The sequence below is a fragment of the Prionailurus viverrinus genome, chromosome B2 (genome assembly GCF_022837055.1).
Source record: "Prionailurus viverrinus isolate Anna chromosome B2, UM_Priviv_1.0, whole genome shotgun sequence".
Taxonomy (NCBI): domain Eukaryota; kingdom Metazoa; phylum Chordata; class Mammalia; order Carnivora; family Felidae; genus Prionailurus; species Prionailurus viverrinus.
In genome coordinates this window covers 151,375,584-151,396,785 of record NC_062565.1, presented here as the reverse complement: position 1 = coordinate 151,396,785, position 21,202 = coordinate 151,375,584, and the positions used below count along the sequence as shown (strand labels likewise).

General features: G+C 54.9%; 1 protein-coding gene across 4 annotated transcripts in view; it reads right to left on the bottom strand.

The window, feature by feature from the left end:
• Window positions 1-513: 513 nt before the first annotated feature.
• The window catches only part of SMOC2 (SPARC related modular calcium binding 2), a 165,702-nt gene continuing 145,013 nt past the window's right edge, over window positions 514-21,202 (bottom strand). For 2 of the 4 annotated variants that reach the window (XM_047859996.1, XM_047859998.1), the window contains exons 10-13: window positions 13,208-13,304; window positions 11,312-11,586; window positions 4,726-4,763; window positions 514-2,032 (exon numbers count right to left, since the gene is read on the bottom strand). In XM_047859996.1, coding sequence (XP_047715952.1) covers window positions 2,015-2,032; window positions 4,726-4,763; window positions 11,312-11,586; window positions 13,208-13,304 — 428 coding nt within the window. In that variant the 3' untranslated portion in view covers window positions 514-2,014. The remainder of the gene's footprint in view (window positions 2,033-4,725; window positions 4,764-11,311; window positions 11,587-13,207; window positions 13,305-21,202) is intronic. The other 2 variants (XM_047859997.1, XM_047860000.1) reach the window with 1 other exon arrangement.

Here is a 21,202-nt window from a genome sequence, read left to right as displayed (position 1 = left end):
AGGACTGTGGGAGAAGCGTGACCGCGTCAGAAGCCCCTGCGACGGTCCCAGTGAAATACGAGGGCTTGGCCTGGGACGGAACAGGGGACTGGAGAGGAAAGGAGAGTTGTGGGACCTGACCGATCGCTTCGATCAATGTCAGATCCTTCCTTGTTCCTGCCGTGGTCTGCCCTGGCCGCGCGGCATGCGGGGTCCTCAGCGCTCAGTCAGTACTGAGTGCGAGTGACTGCCTCACACGACAGGGTCAAACCCCACATCCTTTGTGCCGGGGCCCTGCGCCCTTCACACAAGCCACACCCGGAGGCGCGCACGGCCACCGGCCCCGGCTTACGGAGGGGACGGAAGCACAGAAAGTTGGAGTCACGCGTCCCGGTCACACAGCCAGAGGGGCAGGGCCGGGATCGCTCACTCGGGCCAAGAACCGTTGCCTCTGCCTCTTGACCGCAGGCAGCTCTGGGACTAAGCAGTGCTAAAGGGCTGTGCTTTGCTGGTAAGGAGACACCACAAGCAGAGTTCGGAAAGCATATTTTATTTGAATCTACGAAAAATGATTAAATCCAAAGTTCAGAAATATCAAAGATTATCCAATAAATTTAGGATCCTAACTGTTTCTTAAACAACGTGACAGACACCGAAGCTGGTTTTGGGGCTCCAAAGTTTCGGTTTTTACTTTCGTACAGTTTAAATAAGTAAGAAGCCTCACAAAATATCTTCATGCACATGCACAGAGATCGTCTTACATGACGTGCGTCGGGGGGACTTGGGGCCACGGAGATTATTTTTCCAACCAAAAGCTGGAGCCGAAACGGGATCACAACCCGGCTCCCACAGCTGTCGGCCCGGCCTCCAAATGGCTCGGTCGAGCCAGCGGACGCGTGCGGTGTCGGGGCCCAGCTCTGGGTGCCCACGGTCGCACCGCAGGCCGGCCCCGCTGCTCACAGCGTGGGCATTCAGCTCCTGACCTGCTCTCACAAGGGCCACTCGGGTGGATCCCCTATGGGCACGTCCTTGTGCCCCTGAGGCCACAGAGAAGGACGAGGCGGGAGCAGGGGACCGGCCGAGACCAGCATCCCGGCTACGGCGGACGCCGGCTGAGCCGTCTCTGTGGGGGGTGCTCCCGAGTCGTTCAGGTGACCGGTCACCTCCCAGGACGCCCAGCGCCGGCCGGGGCACGGTGGGCAGCGGCCACGTGCCAGGACAGAAGCAGGGCACTCAGCGCTGGCCGGGGCGCGGGACTAAAGCCGCCTCTCTGGACACCGGGCCTCTCCCGGCTGCCTCGGGCCGGCAGGGGCAATCCCTAGTATTTTACCACGTGGTTACTCTGAGCCCAAGGCAACGCGCAAACCGAAGCTCGAGAAGGAAAAGCAGCCCCCAAAGCCAGGCTGGAAGCGGCCTTCCCTACGGGCACTGACCAGACTCCGCGCATCGCCGCGGTGCCCGCTTGGCTCATCGGGAGGACGCCATCTCGGGAGGGCACAGCAAAACACACCGACACAAAGTCCCAAGAAGCAAATAAACCCATGCGCTCATTAAGGGCGTGATGAGGACAGGACGGCAGAGGACTGCAAACTTCTGCGGAAGCTGCCGACGCAGATTCGAAGACGCCGCAGGCACAGCGGACCTCAGAGGTCGCCAGCATGGCCTGTGGGGGGCGGCTGCCCAGGCCGGGGAGGGGTGGGGGGGAGGGCAGGGGGTCGGGGCCGCGGCTCACAGCTCTACTACGTCAGCATGTGCAGGATAAAGAAATGAAGCCTAAAGCCACTCAAGATACATCTCTACCAAGTGCAGATTTCCAAGGCCAAAAGAGGGCACATACATTGTATGTGATTAGTTTTCTGAAGCCAGCCCTTCCATTTCACAGATTAAAGCCGTCTGTTTAAATATCTCATTTCTACAAAGTGAATTTACATTTAAAGTACAAAGTGCAAATACTATGTGTTTTGGGGTTTTTTTAATTGCTTTTTGGTGAGGGAGTCTCCCACGTGTCCAGGAACCGCCTTGGATGTGTGAGCCGCTACCCTTGCTTTCTTGGCTGAAAAAAAAAAAGACAGAAATAGAGACATGGTTAGGAAGTTTCCATCCCTCATCTGTGAGGAGTAAAGCCTGCCTCCTAGGGCTGGCGTTAATCTACCTGTCGGCAACAGGGGTAAAGCAGTATTTTTTTTTTTTTTTAGGGGTTAGGCTCAGTTTATTTATTTACTTTTATTTTAGTTTAGTTTAGTCTTCTTCCTAGAACTAATCGTTATTTATTAATAATAGGTTTTGGTATTCTGTTTATTTACTTTTAGTTTAGTTTAGTTTAGTTTTCTTCCTAGCACTGATCGTGATTTATTAATAACAGGTTTTGGTATTCTGTTTTATTGTATCGCACTGCATTGTATTTTTAAATGCATGCAACAGAAACCACTGCTGGTTCCATCACTTTGGGCATAAGGATTAACAAAGACACGATGCCAACGTTAACTTCCGACCCTCCTCTCCCTTCCAGTGATCAGGACTATCAGGAGAAACATACTGGCTGAGAAAAATTAGCATTTGCTTTAAGTATTTTAAGTAGATTCAATATATTCAATGTTCTGCAGCCTCCCGTCATTTGATTTGTTATACAAGATAACTATTTTTAGTTTTTTATTTAACGTTTATTTATTTTTTGAGAAAGAGAGAGAGCGTGCACGCTTTGAGAAAGAGAGCGTGCACGCGCGAGTGGCACAGGGGGCAGAGAGAGGGAGGAGACACAGACTCGGAAGCAGGCTCCAGGCTCCGAGCTGTCAGCACAGAGCCCGACACGGGGCTCGCACTCACGGACCGCGAGATCACGACCCGAGCCCAAGTCGGACGCTTAACCTACTGAGCCACCCGGGCGCCCCAATACTTTTAAGAATCTAATTCATGCTTCAAATTTGATAAAGGCATCACTGACTTTTGAAATTTCCTTTTCATCCTTTCCATGTACTAACTTACCTCTCGAGAAGAAATGCAACTTGAAAAGTCTGTCTCCTAACCACTGCCATCCTGCACCCCGACTGCCAGTTAAAAGCCATTTGGAACGAAAAGGAGAAGCGAGATACAGTCTTCGAGATTTGTCTTCCCAAGTGTATCAATTCCTACCAGTGTAAATCGATCCATGCTCCTGTTTGGTTATCTAAAATAATCCACGTAAACACTTAGGAGGCTTCCAGGCTGCCTCTCCTCCCCTGATAAACACACTAGTAGGTGGTCAGAACAAAAAGAGTGTCTCTCCCGCGTCTGAGCTAATGGGAAGTTTTGTTTTAATTAGTTGTGGGCGAAGATAAACCATCAGTATTTTCACAGTTACGGAAACGCGTCACAACTGTTGGAGCAGACGAGGCTGGCCCGCGTCCACGTCGGCGTGGGGGCACTGCTCTGATCGTGTCTGAATCCTGCCGGGAAATGCAGAAGAGATCAGGAAAGACGCCTCGCTCTTGGATAACTACGGGCCCCTGAATCCTCCTAGCTCCCCTTTGTTTAACGCTTCTTGTCTGCGGCTACTCGGACGGTGAAAGATCTTGGCGCTCAGAAATATTTTATTCCTCAAAGAAAGATCTACGGCCCTCCATTATTTCATCACGTGCAAGCCACAGCTGGTTTACGCAAGGGACTTAATCCCAGAATCACGGTTTACAGTAACAGCCCTTGTAACCAAGGCATGGAAGTCAGTATAGCCATCCCGACACCATAGAAACAGCAGGAGCGGCTGTTCCGGCTTCTTTTCCTGGGAAATAGCTGAAGAGGGAGGCTCGCGTCTTGAACCGAGTTTACCGCGCGCGTGGCCATCGTCACCGCTGGGTAATGACAACACTCCGCGGGAGTTTCGGCTGGGGTGACTGCTTTCAGACCAGCCTGGCTCTAAAGCGGAGGTGACTTGTGGTAGGACTTAAAAAGTTAAAGCCGTAAACATTCGCTAAACAAAGGAAACCGTATCACACGTCTTTCCTAAGAAAATTGGCTTTCAATCACATCTAGGGTGTGCCTTCGACGGCTCCGCTTAAAACCCACACCAGATGCAGGACATGCCTTGGGAACGTTGATTTTATGAATGGGCCAGCGGTCCTAAGGAGGGAGGCTTTTTGTCGTGGCTTTGAGGGAGGGAGAAACGTACCCACTCACGTTTGCCCTCTGGAAAATATTCTAGACTTCGATGGGTGTGGCTTGGGATGCTGGGGAGAGTCCACACAATTACCTACTTTACCCGCACGTGTGAAGACAACAGGATTCAGAAACACAGAAACATGTGTCTAAACACACACTGGGGGAGGCTGAAAATCCCTTTTGGAGCAGAAGAGTTGTCTCATTACGATCCCCAGATGAAAAGAAAATGTTCACCTGAACGCCCAGAGGGTCTCCTGTCCCTGTGATCTCCTTAACAAATTGTTAAGATATAAGTTGCAAATCCCAGACAATTATTTTTTTTTTAAATTTCCACAAAACAATAGGACTCCATTTTTTTCTAAAAATAACAAAATGAAATTTCAAAGAGTAAAAAAAAAAAAAAAATTAAGACAAATCTTTAAGTTGATGATTTAACGAGTTGATGATTCTGATGGAATTTTGCAAGGTTCTTTTGGCCACACTGGGGTATGTATATGAAACGTGGCTTCTCCTGTTTTGGGAAGGCACTTTACTTTCCAAATCTCCAGAACCCCGAGTTTTCATTGCCTATAATTAAACAAGTTATTAACGCTAAAATAGAGAGAACATACTTACCTGTCTATTAGAAGTGCTTTCAGCATTAACTCTGGGGGCTAACGAGGAAAGAAAAAAAAAAGACACTATTAAAAACCAAACACTCTTCATTCAGTGAAAATTTCAATATCACTTTTCAGGAAGGGAACAAAATCACTTTAGGACAGTGTCGTCAACTGACACACTTTTCACATGAGAAAATACGTCTAGAGGGAGACAGCACAGATTATAAGCAGTGGCTTCGAAAGTGACGACGTACAATTTTCTAACAATAAACGCTCCAGTCCACCTGGAGAAGAAGGTTTCATTTTACCAAAACTTCCAAAGCAACATCTACTAACCCGAGACCTTTCTGACCCGTGTTTCTTAAACTCTCCCCGGGGAAAGGAGGCCCCAGGCAGGGTGCAACACGGTTCCCTGACACGTTTTGGTTTTATATTTAACTCATAAGAAACTAGCGTATTTGGCTCAAAACAATTTTTCCAAATCCTCGAGGGAAATGGAAGGTGGAGGGAGACACATAAAGACGCACAGTGTTTGTCCTGTGGCCTCGCCACGTGGTCCGTGGTGGGAGAGCAGGCGGGAGGCTCAGACCCGGCCCCCAAGGTCACATCCCCCATCCTGCGGGCACTCCTGGGTCCAGTTCCCGGGCACCTGCCTTCCTCCCCTGCTTCCAAGATGGCCCTCCACCTTCCTGGGTTCCCTCCTCCCTCCCTCCCCTGCCCCTGGACAGCACAGCGCTGTCCCCAGCAACAGGGAGCACGGCAGCCCTACCTCACTAAACCCAGGGGACTACACAGAGAGGGGACTGGTGCCCAGGTGCCCAACGGGCACAGCGTTCAGGAACCACTGGCAACCAGTTTACGTCACTGGTGACAAGCGATGCGGAGGGCTCCAGGTGACCCGGCGGACGGCGGTTTGTGGTCAGGCAGTACGCCTAGAAGGGACGCGGCTAGCATGGCAATTTGGTGGAAAGAGCTAATTTGGTCAAAAATGAATTATTTCTTCATTGCTGAGTGTCTGTGCAACGGCCATTTTGGAGACTCGTGAGGGAATGAGGCAACGTTTTGTGAATGTTTTTCCTGAAACCTTCAGGAAGATTTCCTTTCTTGTTTTTATCGTTTATCGACAGTTTCAGTTATTATTTTTTTTTCTGTTTTCTTTTGGTAATAGTGAAAATCTAGATCACAGCTTCCGCTAATACGTTTCAGTTAAATAATTCAAAGGTAAACTGTTGTGTAATTTCCTAAACTAAGTGTGATCAGGAAGGAGATGTGTCACGACCCCATCCTGTAGTGAAACGTCACAGCTGGCACGTGTGTGCGTGTGCACACATACAGACATTCCGGGGGAATGTACGGGTCTCATTACGTCTGAGGAAAAAAGCCACGTTATCTGTTTTTTATTTAATTTCTGATATTTGTTAGGATAAGACATGCATTGTTCAGTTGTGAGCAGAGATGAAGGAAACAAAAGATAGCGGTAACAGTTGGCCTATTCAGAACGTCCAATCTAACCCTCTCCCGAATGTGCAGGTTTTTCTGGCTTTTCAAAACCTACTTCAAATCACACGTGGCAGGGAGAAGGAGCTGATAATAAAGCTGAAAATGAAAATCACAGTAGGAAAAAAGAGAAATTCTTCAAGGAAGATAAGGGTTGTAGAATCAGATATGAATCTAAATCCCCAATGCTCACTTTTGACCAAACGGCCACTTTGACCACATTTTAGCTTATTTCCAGGGGATTCATCAGCCCTCTTCTTGGTGGCTAACACGGCCCTCAACTCAGGACATCGGCTCACCTGCAGCCACCTGAGGAATGGAACACTCCAGCTTCCACGGTGACAGGGCTTTCTATTAAGGATGAGGGTGTCAAATGCCCCGCCCCTGATCACCCCAGGGCAGGTCCTGTCTGCTAGTCCCCCACCCGGTCACCCCAGGACACGTCCTGTCAGCTAGCCCCCCACCCGGTCACCCCAGGGCAGGTCCTGACAGCTAGCCCCCACCTGTCACCCCAGGGCACGTCCTGACAGCTAGCCCCCCACCCGGTCACCCCAGGGCAGGTCCTGACAGCTAGCCCCCCACCCTGTCACCCCAGGGCAGGTCCTGACAGCTAGCCCCCACCTGTCACCCCAGGGTACATCCTGACAGCTAGGCCCCCACCCGGTCACCCCAGGGCAGGTCCTGACAGCTAGCCCCCACCTGTCACCCCAGGGTACATCCTGACAGCTAGGCCCCCACCCGGTCACCCCAGGGCAGGTCCTGGACAACCTGGGGCAGTCCTGACACCCCAGAGCCCCCCGCAATCACTCAAACCAGTCTGTCCTGAACCTGCTAACCTGCCTCATGTGCCCCTCCCCATGGAAACCTCAGGGAAGTTGTCCACGTCTCCCCCCTTCCCTCTGCCCCGACTGACCGTGGTCCCCATGTGGCCCTGCGTGTTGTGCTGTGCCCCCTTCTCTTGGGACCGCGTGTTACAGACTGTCTTCCCCATGGCAGCGGTCTCCTGCCCTGTTGGCCCTAATATACCTCAAATCCTCTATCAACATACTATGTTTTGAAACCACAGGATATTTAATCGATTAAGGCACTCGAACCCAACTCCAAAGGCCAGCACTAGTGTTCACAGGGAGGTGGGATTTTGAGACAATTGCTGGTCATCACCAACCAGGTGGGTGACCCCAGAGTGCCAGCTTCCTCAGCGCCCTGACCCCTCCAGGTGAGGGTCTCTGGGGAGGATGACGGCGGTCCCTCCTCGGAGCAAAGCAAGGGCCTGACCCCTCCAGGTGAGGGTCTCTGGGGGGGGGGGGGGAGGACGACGGCGGTCCCTCCTCGGAGCAAAGCAAGGGCCTGACCCCTCCAGGTGAGGGTCTCTGGGGGGGGGAGGACGACGGCGGTCCCTCCTCGGAGCAAAGCAAGGGCCAGCGTTTGCAGGAAGAGCACCTTCCCATCCTGTCTCTTCCACAGACGGCAGCCTTGGCTGAACCACTCGGTGGAATCCTCTAGAAGCCGCGGTTTCTCACGGGTTTGCCCAGACGAGGCTGTTCTCGGGGACGCGCACAGCTACCGTTCCTGCCAGGCCGCCCTCCTCTGGCCGAGTCTGGCTGAGACTGCCGGACGCTCAGATGCCCCAGAGCCCTCAGGCACGACGGCAGCTCTCCCGGGCTCCATCCCGACACCCCGAGGGCTGCGCTCAACATCACTCCCACCGAGACGCCCGCCGAGCTCCTCAGCCAGAGCCCGGTGCCGTGTCCCCGGGCCGCCGGCCACGCTTTGCACGCGCTGCCATTCCCGTGGCTCCCCCGGCTGGGCGTTTTCGCTCCTTTCCTGTCAACTGGAACTTCCGAGGCTCAGCTTCTCTGTCCGCCCCTTAGTTGATGGCAGACGCTCGGCCATTTGCTGAGTGAACAAACGCGCGAATGAAGGCCGTCACCCCCAGAGAAAGCAGCTCCAGAAGGCGACGGGGACAACATCACCGTGAGGTCGCGGCCCCCTGGCTGGCTGCAGGTGATGCTTTCACCTTCCCGGTGCGGGAGCTCACGCCGCTTCGGAAGCCGGGCAAAGAGCGCAGAGACGCGGGGCCCGGCGGGGATCACCTGGAGCCAGACTGCACCGGTCACGGCTGGACACGAAGCGCGCACGCCCGAGGCCCAGCGCCTCCGCAGACGGCCGGTCACGCCGTGCACCGAGCCGCGCGGGTCGGGGAGCACGCGGGCTTCTCCGCAGGAAGGCAGAGTTGTGCGGGTGGGAGGGTCACCGCCTGACGGGAGGAGACCCCGCTCCGTCTCAGAGCCTGGGCGCTCTCACCGCGCTCATCCCCCCTTCACGGGGGTGCCCGGAATCTGTGGCCCGCACGGTGCGCCTCAACGGACGTGCCGCCACCGGACCTTCAGCTCCAGATCGGGGTCACGTATCAGGCCACCAGACAGATGCCGAGGGGAGGGCTCCCTGCGAACAGTGGGCCGGTCTGTGCGATCCGGAAACGGGCAACACGGAAGATCCTAGAAAGAGCAGGCTGCACATGTAGCTGACCCCGCACTTAGGTCACTCGTGGCAGCCACAGGACCTGGACACGGGTTCCAAAGGGAGGCGGCACCACGCCCATCCGGCCACGGCACACAGGTCATGGGGCGGGTGCCCTGGTCTCTCCCCGCGGGAGCGCCACGGAGCGGAGGCCGACGGTGCCCTGGTGCCGCAGCCGCGGGGTCGGGTGGCCCCTGCTGCCCACCGGCTCCCGTGACGACCCCCGCAGGCCTCCGAGTGGCCCCGGCTCTGGCATTTCTGGCTAGAACCGCACAGGGTCCCTAGTTTCCGGGGGCCCTCGGGGAACCGAAGTCGAAGACAAGGTGAGGGACGCGGCGAGGGCGGCTGTCCCGGTCCAGGAAGTCACAAGCAGCGGCGGAGAAGCGCCAGAAAGGACCCCGAGGCCGCAAACAAAGGAGCGGGGGTGGGGGCTGTGCTGGTGCAAAGGCCCGGAGGCGGAGTTTTGGTTTTCACACCAGTGCCTTCCGGAGGTTGCGGGCCGGCCTGCGGTGGGCCAGGGGGCCTGACAGAAAGCACAGCCCGGGCAGGGGCGGCCGTGAGGGTCTAACGCTCGGTGCTGAGGCCGCTGCGCAGGGAGGACGGGGTGGAAGCCGGTGCCGGCTGCAGAGCCCCGGGAGACCCCCGACTCCGGCTCCAGTGACAGTGACAGTTGGGACGCTGTGGCCTGCACGCCACCAGTAGGCACAGCCGGGAGAAGAACAGCGCCTGGGGGGCGCAGTCGGTTAAGCGTCCGACTTCAGCCAGGTCACAATCTCGTGGTCCGTGAGTTCGAGCCCCGCGTCAGGCTCTGGGCTGATGGCTCGGAGCCTGGAACCTGTTTCCGATTCTGTGTCTCCCTCTCTCTCTGCCCCTCCCCCGTTCATGCTCTGTCTCTCTCTGTCCCAAAAATAAATAAACGTTGAAAAAAAAAAAAAGAACAGCGCCTGAGCTGGTTGTGACGGGTCATGAGTCCTGTGGGCTCTCGTGCAGCTGGCTCGGGGCCACTGCTGGCCTGGCACGGGTCGCGACCGGGGTGGCGGGGTCACTGTCCCGCTCGCGTGGAGGCCACACTCCTCCCACTGTGCCCTCAGACACGCGGGACACAAACACACGGACCTGGCCTGGAGCCTGGTAGCTGAGTAGTGTTGGGGGACCCCCGTGACAAGGGCTAAGGACACAGGGACGATAAGACAGAAGGGAACCGCTGCTTCTGGAAACCCGCACGTGGCCAGCTGCTCGGGGCTCCGTGTTCCACAGCCGGGCTGCAGACACAGGATGGCCGAGCCCAGCACGACGAACTCAACACTCGTCTACGCCCTGCCTTGACTTCTCCTTTCTTTCTTTCTTTTTTGTTAAATTTTTGGATTTTTTTTAATGTTTATTTATTTTTGAGAGAGAGAGAGAGAGAGAGAGAGAGAGAGAATGAGTGGGGGAGGAGCAGAGAGAGAGGGAGACACAGAATCCAAAGCAGCTCCGGGCTCCGAGCTGTCAGCACAGAGCCCGATGTGGGCTCAAACTCACGGACTGTGAGACCATGACCTGAGCCGAAGTCGGACGCTCAACCGACCGAGCCACCCGGGCGCCCCTTTCTTTCTTGTTTCCACATAAATCCAAGTTAGTTAATATAGAGTGTGATAATGGTTCCAGGGGCAGAACCCAGTGGTTCATCGCTTACGCACGACACCCAGCGCGCATCCCAGCAAGTGCCCTCCTTCATGCCCGTCACCCATCTAGCCCATCCCCCCACCCACCTCCCCTCCGGCAACCCTCAGTCTGCTCTCTGTTTTTAAGAGCCTCTTATGGTTTGCCTCCCTCTCTGTTTTTATCGTATTTTCCTTCCTTTCCCTTATGTTCGTCTGTTGTGTTTTTTAAAATTCCACACAGGAGTGAAATCACATGCTATCTGTCTTTCTTTGACTGACTTACTTCACTCAGCATGATATTCTCTAGCTCCATCCAACTTGGTTTCCCGCTCAGAGGTGTTACTGAAATTGGTGACCCTCCCCGGCACCCACACTGAACAAACGAGGCCATTAAGTCCCACTCGCAGCCAGCAGGCAGGAGGTCCATGCATCCTGCCCGCCGAGGGTGCTGGGATCTACCCACTGCGGGGAATCCTCTTTCTCCACAACAGCTGGTTGGTCAGGCCAGCCTCCGACGAAAACATACACTCGACTGGCAAAACAGCTAAAATAACGTTTCCAGCCATCACAATAGTGGGTCTGCATAACAGGAACTACCGAACTGCTTACAAGCCGGCCTGAACGTCCGGTGGGAGTCGAGATGCGGTCCCCGGATTTGCACCTCAAACACAGGACGACAGGACACGTTTGGAAAGCCGGCCGCCGCGGTCGGAACAATAAAACACTGGTCTTCACACAACACCCAGCTCCTCCCCTTCCAACCGGCTTCCCTCAGACGCTTGTGGACGATTTGCTGTCATTTCTACGGACAAATGAGCTACACGTAAGAGGCTTTTCTTTCACCCTCAGACCAAAGGACAATCTACCCTCGCAAGAAGTCGCGGGAGCGGGCGTCGGGACCCGGTGCGTGGCAAAGCACAGAACAACGAGAAAGGCTCTTACTGGGGCGCTTCCTGGCACTGGCTTTACCTTCTTCTTTCGTCACCCCCAGGCAGCCCATCAGCTCCGGCACCGAGATGGACTTGTCATTATTCACGTCGCAGTACTCGACAAACTTCTTCACGCACTTTTTGGGTTTTGACTTTTTCCGAAGGAACCTCTTGAAGGGCTTGATCTCCTTTTTGCCAATGTCCCCACTGGAGTTCTTATCAAGTAGTTTGAAATACCAGTGGACCACTCTCTCCTCTAGCGTGTGGCTGGGGTCGGGTTCGGAAAGCCTGCAAGAACACACAAGGGCGTCAGGAGCCGCGGCCACACCGCCGTCACCTCCCTGCCCCTGCCCGTCTACGGAAAGCACGCCGTGCGCACCAGCCCCCCCAGAGGGGCGCCCTGCCCGTCACTCCCACGGTGCCGGCGTCTAAGCCAGCAAAGATTCACCGTTCCATATAACGAGGTTTAAAAACAATTTAGAGAAAGGGCTTTAAAAAATATTTCAAGTTGGTTTCAAAACGGCCAACGACACAATGAATTTATGCATGTGAATTACACAGTTGGTGTCGGCCAAGCGTTTGAAGACAGAAGCCCCGGGTCCCAGGTTCGGTGCTCCGTGGGGTTGGCGGGTCAGCTCGCACATCCATGGCCCTACAGACACTGGGACCCCGAGGCTCCCAACTCCTTTAAATGTGACGCACAGGCATACATAGCACTTTATACCACAGGGACACTGCTGGATGCAAATAAAAATACATCTTGAAGTGGTAACCAGACATTTACCCTTGGATTTCAAGAAAAGTTTGGTATTTTAAGATCTAGGAGACAAGATACTCAGGAGGGAGGCCAGCACTCTAAGGAAGTAACCACGGGAAGATTCTCCCTCGGAAAAAGCTCTTCGAAAAAAGAAAGAAGTTACTGCTAATTCCCAGGGGGACGCAGGGCTTGCCATGCGACGTCCAGGCAGCGCTGGGAGGTCCCCTGGCGCCTGCGGTTACTTGTGGGGAGCACACGGCGTCAGGACGCTCCCAGGAGGGTGCAGGGAGCACGGCCCAGAGCCCCGGAACCCCGACCCCCTGCACGGCACCAGACCACCCGCGTCCAGAGTTTCGCAAGTCACCGTGAGCAGTGTCAGTGCGAATGCCACCGAATTGTACACTTGAGATGGTAAATCTTACGTATTTGGGTTTTTCTACAATAGACACACGGTATTTTGAAAACGTGAAACCAAACATCTTAATTCAAACTATGAAAATCGACTCGATGGCTCTGAAATGCAACTCCAAGGCATAAAGCCGTCGGAACTGGGGCCCTGCTTTCCGTTCCTCTCCCGCCTCCCACCCGCCACGGCCTGGTGCAGCCACTGGAAATCCCAGGTTCTGGCTCGACCCACTGTGATATGTGAGCTCCGTGAGCCCCACAGGGTTCCCCCTCCGTCCCCGTGAGCCCTGTGGGGTCCCCCCTCCATCACCATGAGCCCTGCAGGGTCCCCTCTCTATCCCCATGGGCCCCGCAGGGTCCCCTCTCCGTGACCATGAGCCCCGCAGGGTCCCCTCTCCATCCCCATGGGCCCCGCAGGGTCCCCCCTCTGTCACCATGAGCCCCGCAGGGTCCCCCTCTCTGTCCCCGTGAGTCCCGCAGGGTCCCCTCTCCGTCCCCATGAGCCCCACAGTTCCCCTCTCTGTCCCCGTGGGCCCCGCAGGGTCCCCCCTCCGTCTCCATGAGCCCCACAGGGTCCCCTGTCTGTCCCCGTGGGCCCCACAGGGTCCCCACTCCGTCACCATGAGCCCCGCAGGGTCCTCCTATGCTGACCATGCCTCTGATGCCTCACGGCTGCACCAGCTTCTAGCCGGCGATCACCAAGGCTCCTCGGACCCTCACTGACCCTCCTCGGACCCTGCCACGTACCTGCCGGAGGAGGGGTCGGATACGGCATGCACCATGTCCGTGGACAGCGCGTCCAGAATGCTCGTCAGAAACTCATTCTTTTTGGCACCCGGACAACCTAAAAAAAGAAAGTCAGCATCTTTTTTTTTTTTGCTCGTATTTCACAGAACCCACAGAATAGAAGAGATCTTTCCCTGTGATGAAAAGAAATGTTTATGTCTTGGAAATCAGTATGTTGGGGTACCTTAGGATCAGTGAGCTCATGTGAACACATGGCAACACATATATTGATGTGGGGTCCTGATTTTCGTGAATGATGGCATCTGACACTTACCAAGTCGCCACACGGGACTCAGAGATCGCAGGCACTGATATCCACAGCGGCAGTCCCGGGCGGCACCCCTACTGGCCAACACTACGTACGAATTCCTGGTGCCTGCGGGCATCGGGAAACGCTCGAGGTCCCTGCTGGAGACGGACGTGGCCGGACACCTGTCCCGGTGGGCCTGGGGGACCCCACAGGCGCAGAGTGGCTGGCTTACGGGCAGCTCGGCTTCCCTCAATCTATTAACCCGCAAGGCACCGCCTAGCGGCAGCCCCCTTCTCCACCCTCACGCCACTTGCAGCTCCCCGGCCCCCGCACCTGCCACACTCCGCCCCATCCTGTTCCGGGACAAGGACAAGAGCCGGGCCAGGTGCGTCCTTTCCGGGCTCTGGAGAGGTCAGAAGACTCGGCCTGGGTCGGACGGTGGTTCAGTGAGAGGGCCGGTGAGTCATTCAAAGACCAACGTGTTATGCGGTTAAACACACTCTGGTTTTCCTTTTGACACTTGAGTTGTGGTTATTATTATGCAAGTATGTGTTGGCTGCCTACAGCAGGCATCCATTCAGGCCTGTCTGCGCTTCATTAAGTACATGTATCAGAGAAAAGATGTGAGTCCTCACCGGGGGGAGGGGAGGTTAACAGTGAAAAAAAGCAGTGTTATTCCCCTTTGAGAGAACCAAAAAACTAGATCCCACTCCACAGGGAAAACACACACCATTGAGAGAATGTTCCTTCTCAAGAAAACATCATGAGGGGCGCCTGGGTGGCGCAGTCGGTTGAGCGTCCGACTTCAGCCAGGTCACGATCTCGCGGTCCGTGAGTTCGAGCCCCGCGTCGGGCTCTGGGCTGATGGCTCAGAGCCTGGAGCCTGTTTCCGATTCTGTGTCTCCCTCTCTCTCTGCCCCTCCCCCGTTCATGCTCTGTCTCTCTCTATCCCAAAAATAAATAAACATTGAAAAAAAAAAAATTAAAAAAAAGAAAACATCATGATCTGCTTAGCTCTTCCCTCTGGGGGCTGCCGGTGAGTCGCACGTGATTCGGAAACCCAGGGAGCCTCCCACAGCCCCTGCACTCCGGCTGGGAGGACAGGGGCCTCGATGGGGGTGGTTAGGAAGAGAGAGAGACAGAGCATGAGTGGAGGAGGAACAGAGAGAGAGGGAGACACAGAATCCGAAGCGGGCTCCAGGCCCTGAGCTGTCAGCACAGAGCCCGAGACGGGACTCAAACCCACAAACTGTGAGGTCACGACCTGAGCCGAAGTCGGACGCTCAACCGACCCAGCCACCCAGGCGCCCCTTTGTAAACTTCATTTTAAATAAAGAAAATAAGAAATGCATTCGTCTCACAAAGACAAAGCCACCAGACCTGCAAGACTGTCCTCAAGCACACTGGGTCCCATGCTGTGCACACGCGCTCTGGGTGAGGTTAGCTGGACCTCTCTCTCTCACACACACACACACACACACACACACACACGGTCTGCCTGCAGACAGGAGGTCCTGCTCACGCTGCTGCCCTTCCTCCACAGACACTGTTGAGCCCCCGTGCAGGCGCTGGGCCTGGTGGCCGCAATCACCTACACAGAGCGAGCGTCCCGAGTCCCCGCCTCAGCCGACAGGACCACAGAGTCCTGATTTACCCCAGACTCTGGGAGCACGCGGCCACCACTCCGAGGGTAACAGCTAATGAGACAGGAATGGGGGTGCCACTCCCCATCAGTGGGGAAGTGGGTTTCACCGCGACGAGGGCTCGGGGAGCACGGTCCCACGATCCCCGCGAGTCGGGACATGGGCAGGACCGCAGGTCACTGAGACTGAGGGGTGGAGGTGGGGAGGCCCCGGAGAAAGCAGCCGGCCTGGGTTTGTGGTATCTGCGCGGCGTCTATCGCGGTGTTCGGGGGCTGCTTCTGAGAGGACTCCCCCCGGGAGCAGAGCGGAGACCCCCCACCCCGTCCTAGTCACCCTGGGATGAGGGTTGCCACTGGGTGATGGGGGCTGCTGCTCAAAGCCAGTTCTGAGACAAAGCAAATGAAAACGCAAAATGAGAAGAAATCAGAAAAAATTCAGAACCCACTGAGCAGGTTTTCCTTGCGTGGAAGTGACAGAGGTACACAATGGAAATGTCACCATGGAGTGGACCAGACCTTGGAAATACACGAAAGCAGCAACAGGCCTGACACAGAAGCAAGGCGCCCCCAGACCTCGGGGGCTTCTGCTGGGAAGACGGGTGGTCTCTCCGGGGACAGGGCGCCGTGACCCGGACAGACACGCACACTCTTCGGGGACAGAGCCACTGGTCGGAAGCAGACAGGCCAGGGTGGCAGTGAGGGCCGAGACCTTCTCAGGGGCCTGCAGACTGCTTGCGGGGCCAGGGCGGCGGGGAGCCCTGGGGGGCCACGTGCTGACAGGACGGCCACTCCTGGCCGGGCCCTTGCTCCTTGGCTCGCCTCCTGCTCACCCTGCACGGTGACCCCTGGGGCGGCTAGACGGCTGCCCTAGATCTTGTGTTGTTTAAACCACAGCCTGCAGGCTCCGCGACGTGACACAAAGTCACACGGGGACAGCTGTCCGCACGAGTGAGCTCTCCCGCGGAGCGCAGGGGCGGCCCCGCAGGGAGCAGGCAGGGCGAGCGTCCTGCTGTCCACAGGCACACGGCTAACAGCCACTTAGAGAAACGTCGCAGGGAGAGGAAACCAGACTGCCCTTTTCAAAGCTGGAAGAGAATGACTACAGCAATTTGTTTATGAATCTGTGGCCAAACAAAGCCTACAGCTTAGCCTGACGATGCTGTTGATCCTGTGTCTATCTGCAGAATCCAAGTAAAACCCTCGGGGCTCAGTGCAATTTCCGTGAAGACACTTGAGCACTAATCCTGGTTTGGGGCCACAGGGCCGTGCCCCGGGCTCCAGTGCAGCCGCGGACGGGCCCAGCCAGCCGCCCCGTCTGCCGCACGCACTGGGGGTCTCGGAGCCTGGTTTACACGGGGACACTTGAAAAACCATTTCACTTGCTGACTCTTAAGGTGAACGCATTCTTCGCTTTCTATGAAATGTCCTTCTTTTAAAAAATAGGAGCTTTTCGTATGGATAGTGCTGCTATAAACATGGGGGTGCGTGTGTCCCTTCGAAACAGCACACCTGTATCCCTTGGATACGTGCCTAGTCGTGCCATGGCTGGGTCGCAGGGTAGCTCTATTTTTAGTTTTTTGAGGAACCTCCACACTGTTTTCCAGAGCGGCTGCACCCGTGTGCATTCCCAGCAACAGTGCACGAGGGTTCCCGTTTCTCCGCATCCTTGTCAGCACCTGCTGTTTCCGGAGTTGTTCGTGTTAGCCATTCTGACAAGCACCCCTAAGTTTACAGCTGCACTATCGACAATAGCCAAAGCATGGAAAGAGCCCAAAGGTCCATGGACGGATGAGTGGATAAAGAAAATATGGTGTGTGTGTATATATATATATATATATATATATATATATATACACACACACATACATATATACATACATACACACACACACACACACACACACACTGGAGTATTACTCGGCAATCAAAATAATGAAATCTTGCCATTTGCAACTACGTGGATGGAACTGGAGGGTATTATGCCAAGTGAAATTAGAGAAAGACAAAAATCCTATGACTTCACTCATATCAGGACTTTAAGAGAGAAAACAGATGAACACGACGGAAGGGAAACAAAAATAATATAAGCACAGGGAGGTGGACAAAACAGAAGAGACTCCTAAATACGGAGACCAAACTGAGGGTTGCTGGAGGGGTGGTGGGAGGGGGGATGGGCTACATGGGGGAGGGGCACTAAGGAATCGACTCCTGGAATCATCGTTGCACTAGATGCTAACTAATTTGGATGTACATTTAAAAAAATAAAATTTAAATACATAAATAAACACATAAATAAAAATAAATAAAAGATAGCTTCTCATATAGAGATTAGAATTTCTTCTTTTCCCTTTTCCTTTCAAATACCAACATGCATCTTCAGGATGCTGCCTCAGTCACGTGCAAAAACCGCCCTGTGCATTAAGCAGCACTCACGTCCGTCCTGCCACCTGGCTCTCTCGGGACCGCCACCAAAAGGAAGCAGGATGATGGAGGTTTCCTCGGACATCATCAAGAGAAAGCATCACATGACGACATCCTTATTTTTGGACCCGTGTCAGCCAACGCTGACGCCCGGGTGTGGGCTGGGCACTGACCAACAGGCGACTGCACGGGCTTCCGGGCCAGGGAAGCGGAAGGGGCCAGGCTTACTGACAGGTCCTGCGCTTTTAAGTGGCCTTGCGGGGTGGGAAGGGTCAGGGGTGCCGACACGAATCGGCTTTCGAGCATCTAACAGTGACTGGCAGGAAGTTTTGGCTGCCTGCTTTTATGTTTATTATTTCAAATGTATAGGAAACCGATGTAGGCGGCCATTTATAAACACAAGAAACAGGGGCGCCTGGGTGGCTCAGTCGGTTGAGTGTCTGACTTAGGCTCAGGTCATGATCTCACGTGACCGTGAGTTCGAGCCCCGCGTCGGGCTCTGGGCTGACGGCTCGGAGCCTGGAGCCTGTTTCAGATTCTGTGTCTCCCTCTCTCTCTGCCCCTTCTCTGCTCATGCTCTGTCTCTCTCTGTCTCAAAAATAAATAAAAACATTAAAATAAATAAAAAATCAAATAAATAAAAAATAAAAACAAGAAATAAAGTTGCTTTGATATCGTTTAAAACACAGACTCTGACAAAGCAAAGAAGGAAACATCGTACACGCTGATGCTCGTACAGAGCAGAGACGCTTGGAAAACTGTGGCCCTGGGCTGCTGTGAGGGAAGGAGGGCAGCAGGACAGGGGAGGACCCCCCCCCCCAAGGCTTGCGGGGTCCCGGGGGCCACTGGAAGAAGCTTGGACTTTATCTGCAGGGAAACCAGCCTTCGGGGGGTTTGTAGGATGACACAATCCGACTTATGGTCTTCAAGTGTCCCACGTGCACTGTGGGGGCCCAGGGGGCCGGGCTTTGCCTGTGGTCCAGGGAGGAGCTCAGGGGGCATCAGGGAGGACGTGGTACTCTGGGGGACCCGGCCTGGGTTAAATGGGCCTCAGTCTACACAGCAAGTATGCAGAGAACGTCCTTTGCAGGACACAGGCTTAGGTTCAGTCCTGAAAGCCCATCTGTCCTCCAGAGGGACTCAAGGCTCTGTCCTGCGGCCACAGCAGGAAGTGAGGATACAACCTGGCCCTGGGTCTGAGCGCTGTGCCAAGACAAGGCGTGAGGCACAAGTCCCCTGCCACCGAGAAGCACCTCCTCATTAAGACTTTTGCGAGGCCCAGGCCTACTCACCATTGTTCAGTCCACACTGGTGGCCACGAGCAAGGGCCTACCCGCAAACACAGCCTTCGGGGGAGAGCACGAAGCTTTCCAATCTTTTAAATTTTTTTAATTTATAATTTTTTTTACATTTGCTTATTTTTTGAGAGCCAGAGAACAAGTTGGAGAGGGGCAGAGAGAATCAAAAGCAGGCTCCGGGCTCTGAGCCGTCAGCACAGAGCCCAACGTGGGGCTTGAGTTCACGAATTGCGAGATCATGACCTAAGCTGAAGTTGGGTGATCAACTGCCTGAGCCACCCAGGCGCCCCAAGTTTATTTAAATTTAAAGACAGAAAGAGAGAGGGAGAGACAGAGCGTGAGTAGGGGAGGAGCAGAGAGAGAAGGAGACACGGAATCCGAAACAGGCTCCAGGCTCCGGGCTGTCAGCACAGAGCCCGACGCGGGGCTTGAACTCACAAACCATGAGATTGTGACCTGAGCCGAAGTCAGATGCTTAACGGACTGGCCACCCAGCCACCCACGAAGCTTTCCAATCTTAAGATGAAAACAAAATCTCGACTCTTACGTACTGACTCTAGTTTTCCTATCTTCTCTGTACTTATTTTATATATTTATTTTCATATTTCCGTATTTCCAACATTTTCTCATTATTCTAAACAAAGAGTTTCACAGGCTGGCGACTGTGCTCTGATTAGTTACCATGACGTGTGCTGGGAATCGGCACTGGGCCAGTGCCTGTGGGACTCGAGGATCAGAGTCTCTGAGCCCAAGCAGGGCGGAGGCAGAGAGACAAGGAGACAGAGGATCCGAAGAAGGTTCCCGGCTCCGAGCTGTCAGCACAGAGCCCGACACGGGGCTCGAACCCACGAACCGTGAGATCGTGACCTGAGCCGAAGGCAGAGGCTTAGCCCACTGAGCCCTGCAGCGCCCCTAGAGAAAACTTTCTTAAACCACTAGCTCATTTATTTCTACTTCCAATAGTTTGCTCCTCGTTATTGCCTCTTTCATATCTTGTGTGAGGAAGTGAAGAAAGAACACGAGCCTTAAGCACGAGACAGACCGCCCGTATGTGTAAAACCTGCGAGCCTGTGCAAGTCCATCCTTGGCTGTCACCAAAACTAAGCTTCCAATCTATGAAGTGCTTGTAAATCGCATTTTATAGCACCAACGACCTTGATGTGATTACAAAGAGCCATCGCTAAACTCCTCACCGGAAAAGAGCAGGGAAGTGTTTCCTGGCACCGTAAGGTTGGGTGAAGACAACTTCTGTCACCTTCCTCATCGCTAACCAGCACGGGGCAGCCGTGTGGAGCGGGTGCCGTGAGGGGCGCCGGTGCAGGCAGGTGGGGGGCCGCCGCGGGGCAGGCTCGCGGCGGGTGCAACCACCCGACTCGGCCCTTCTCGCGGCTTCCTGGCGCGGGACGCAGTCCTGTCAGATAGCAGCGGCAGGGTCAGGGGCTTCCTGACTCGGAAACGAGCAACACAGATGTGCCCGGGTGGCAGCCTTCGCCCTCTGTCCCGAGCCCTTCTGACATGTTGGGAGCGTGTAATCCCTGCATCCCGCTCCGCTTGAAACACCCACGCTGCTCTCCCGACCTTGAGCTACTGTCTGGAACGGCCTGGAGTTTGGAAGCCTCTCCAAAACACAGCCACTGAATCTGTGCTTGGCCAAGAACAGCTAACCCGGACAGCAGGACACACGGCCGATGGAGGTCCCCCCGTCCCGTTGTCCCTGTCGTGCACACAGACACAAATATCCGCTTTGTGCCTTGCAGGATCGGGCACGGGCACCATGCTTCCTGCACGTTACGTCTCCCAGCGAGACACTCTACGTCGCTGAATATTCGTCCTGCCCTTTAAGTACTGCATCACCTGGACCACAGACCACAGAGGGAGGCTTGTAAAACTCCAGAGGTCTCTGACCAGCCCCATGGCACCTGAGGGACGCAGCTCTCACCACTGACATAGAGGGGGCTCAGCGAGCTGTCGCTGAGGGCCGGAGGGGCAGCCCCCGCTCTCCGGGGGCCAGGCTGTCTGCTCTGCGGCCACAGGCATTCACCCTGCACTTGGTGGCATCGGGCCTTCACCGCAAGTCACTGAAGCAGGGCCCGTGCTGCCAGGGGACGTCCGAGACGCGGGAAGCCACGGCTCCCCGCAGTCAAAAATCGCAGAGCCCGTTCTGTAAAACCACAATAAAGTCATGCTGAAATCATGCTCGTAAACCGACTAAAAGCTACACGCATTCTTTAAGGAGGCGAGGGAAACCAGAAGTGAGGCTGACCGCGTGCCTGGAACTCAAGCAGAGGCTCCAGACAGCCCAGCCCCGGCCGGCCCGGCTCTGACACGCTGTGCAGGACACTCTC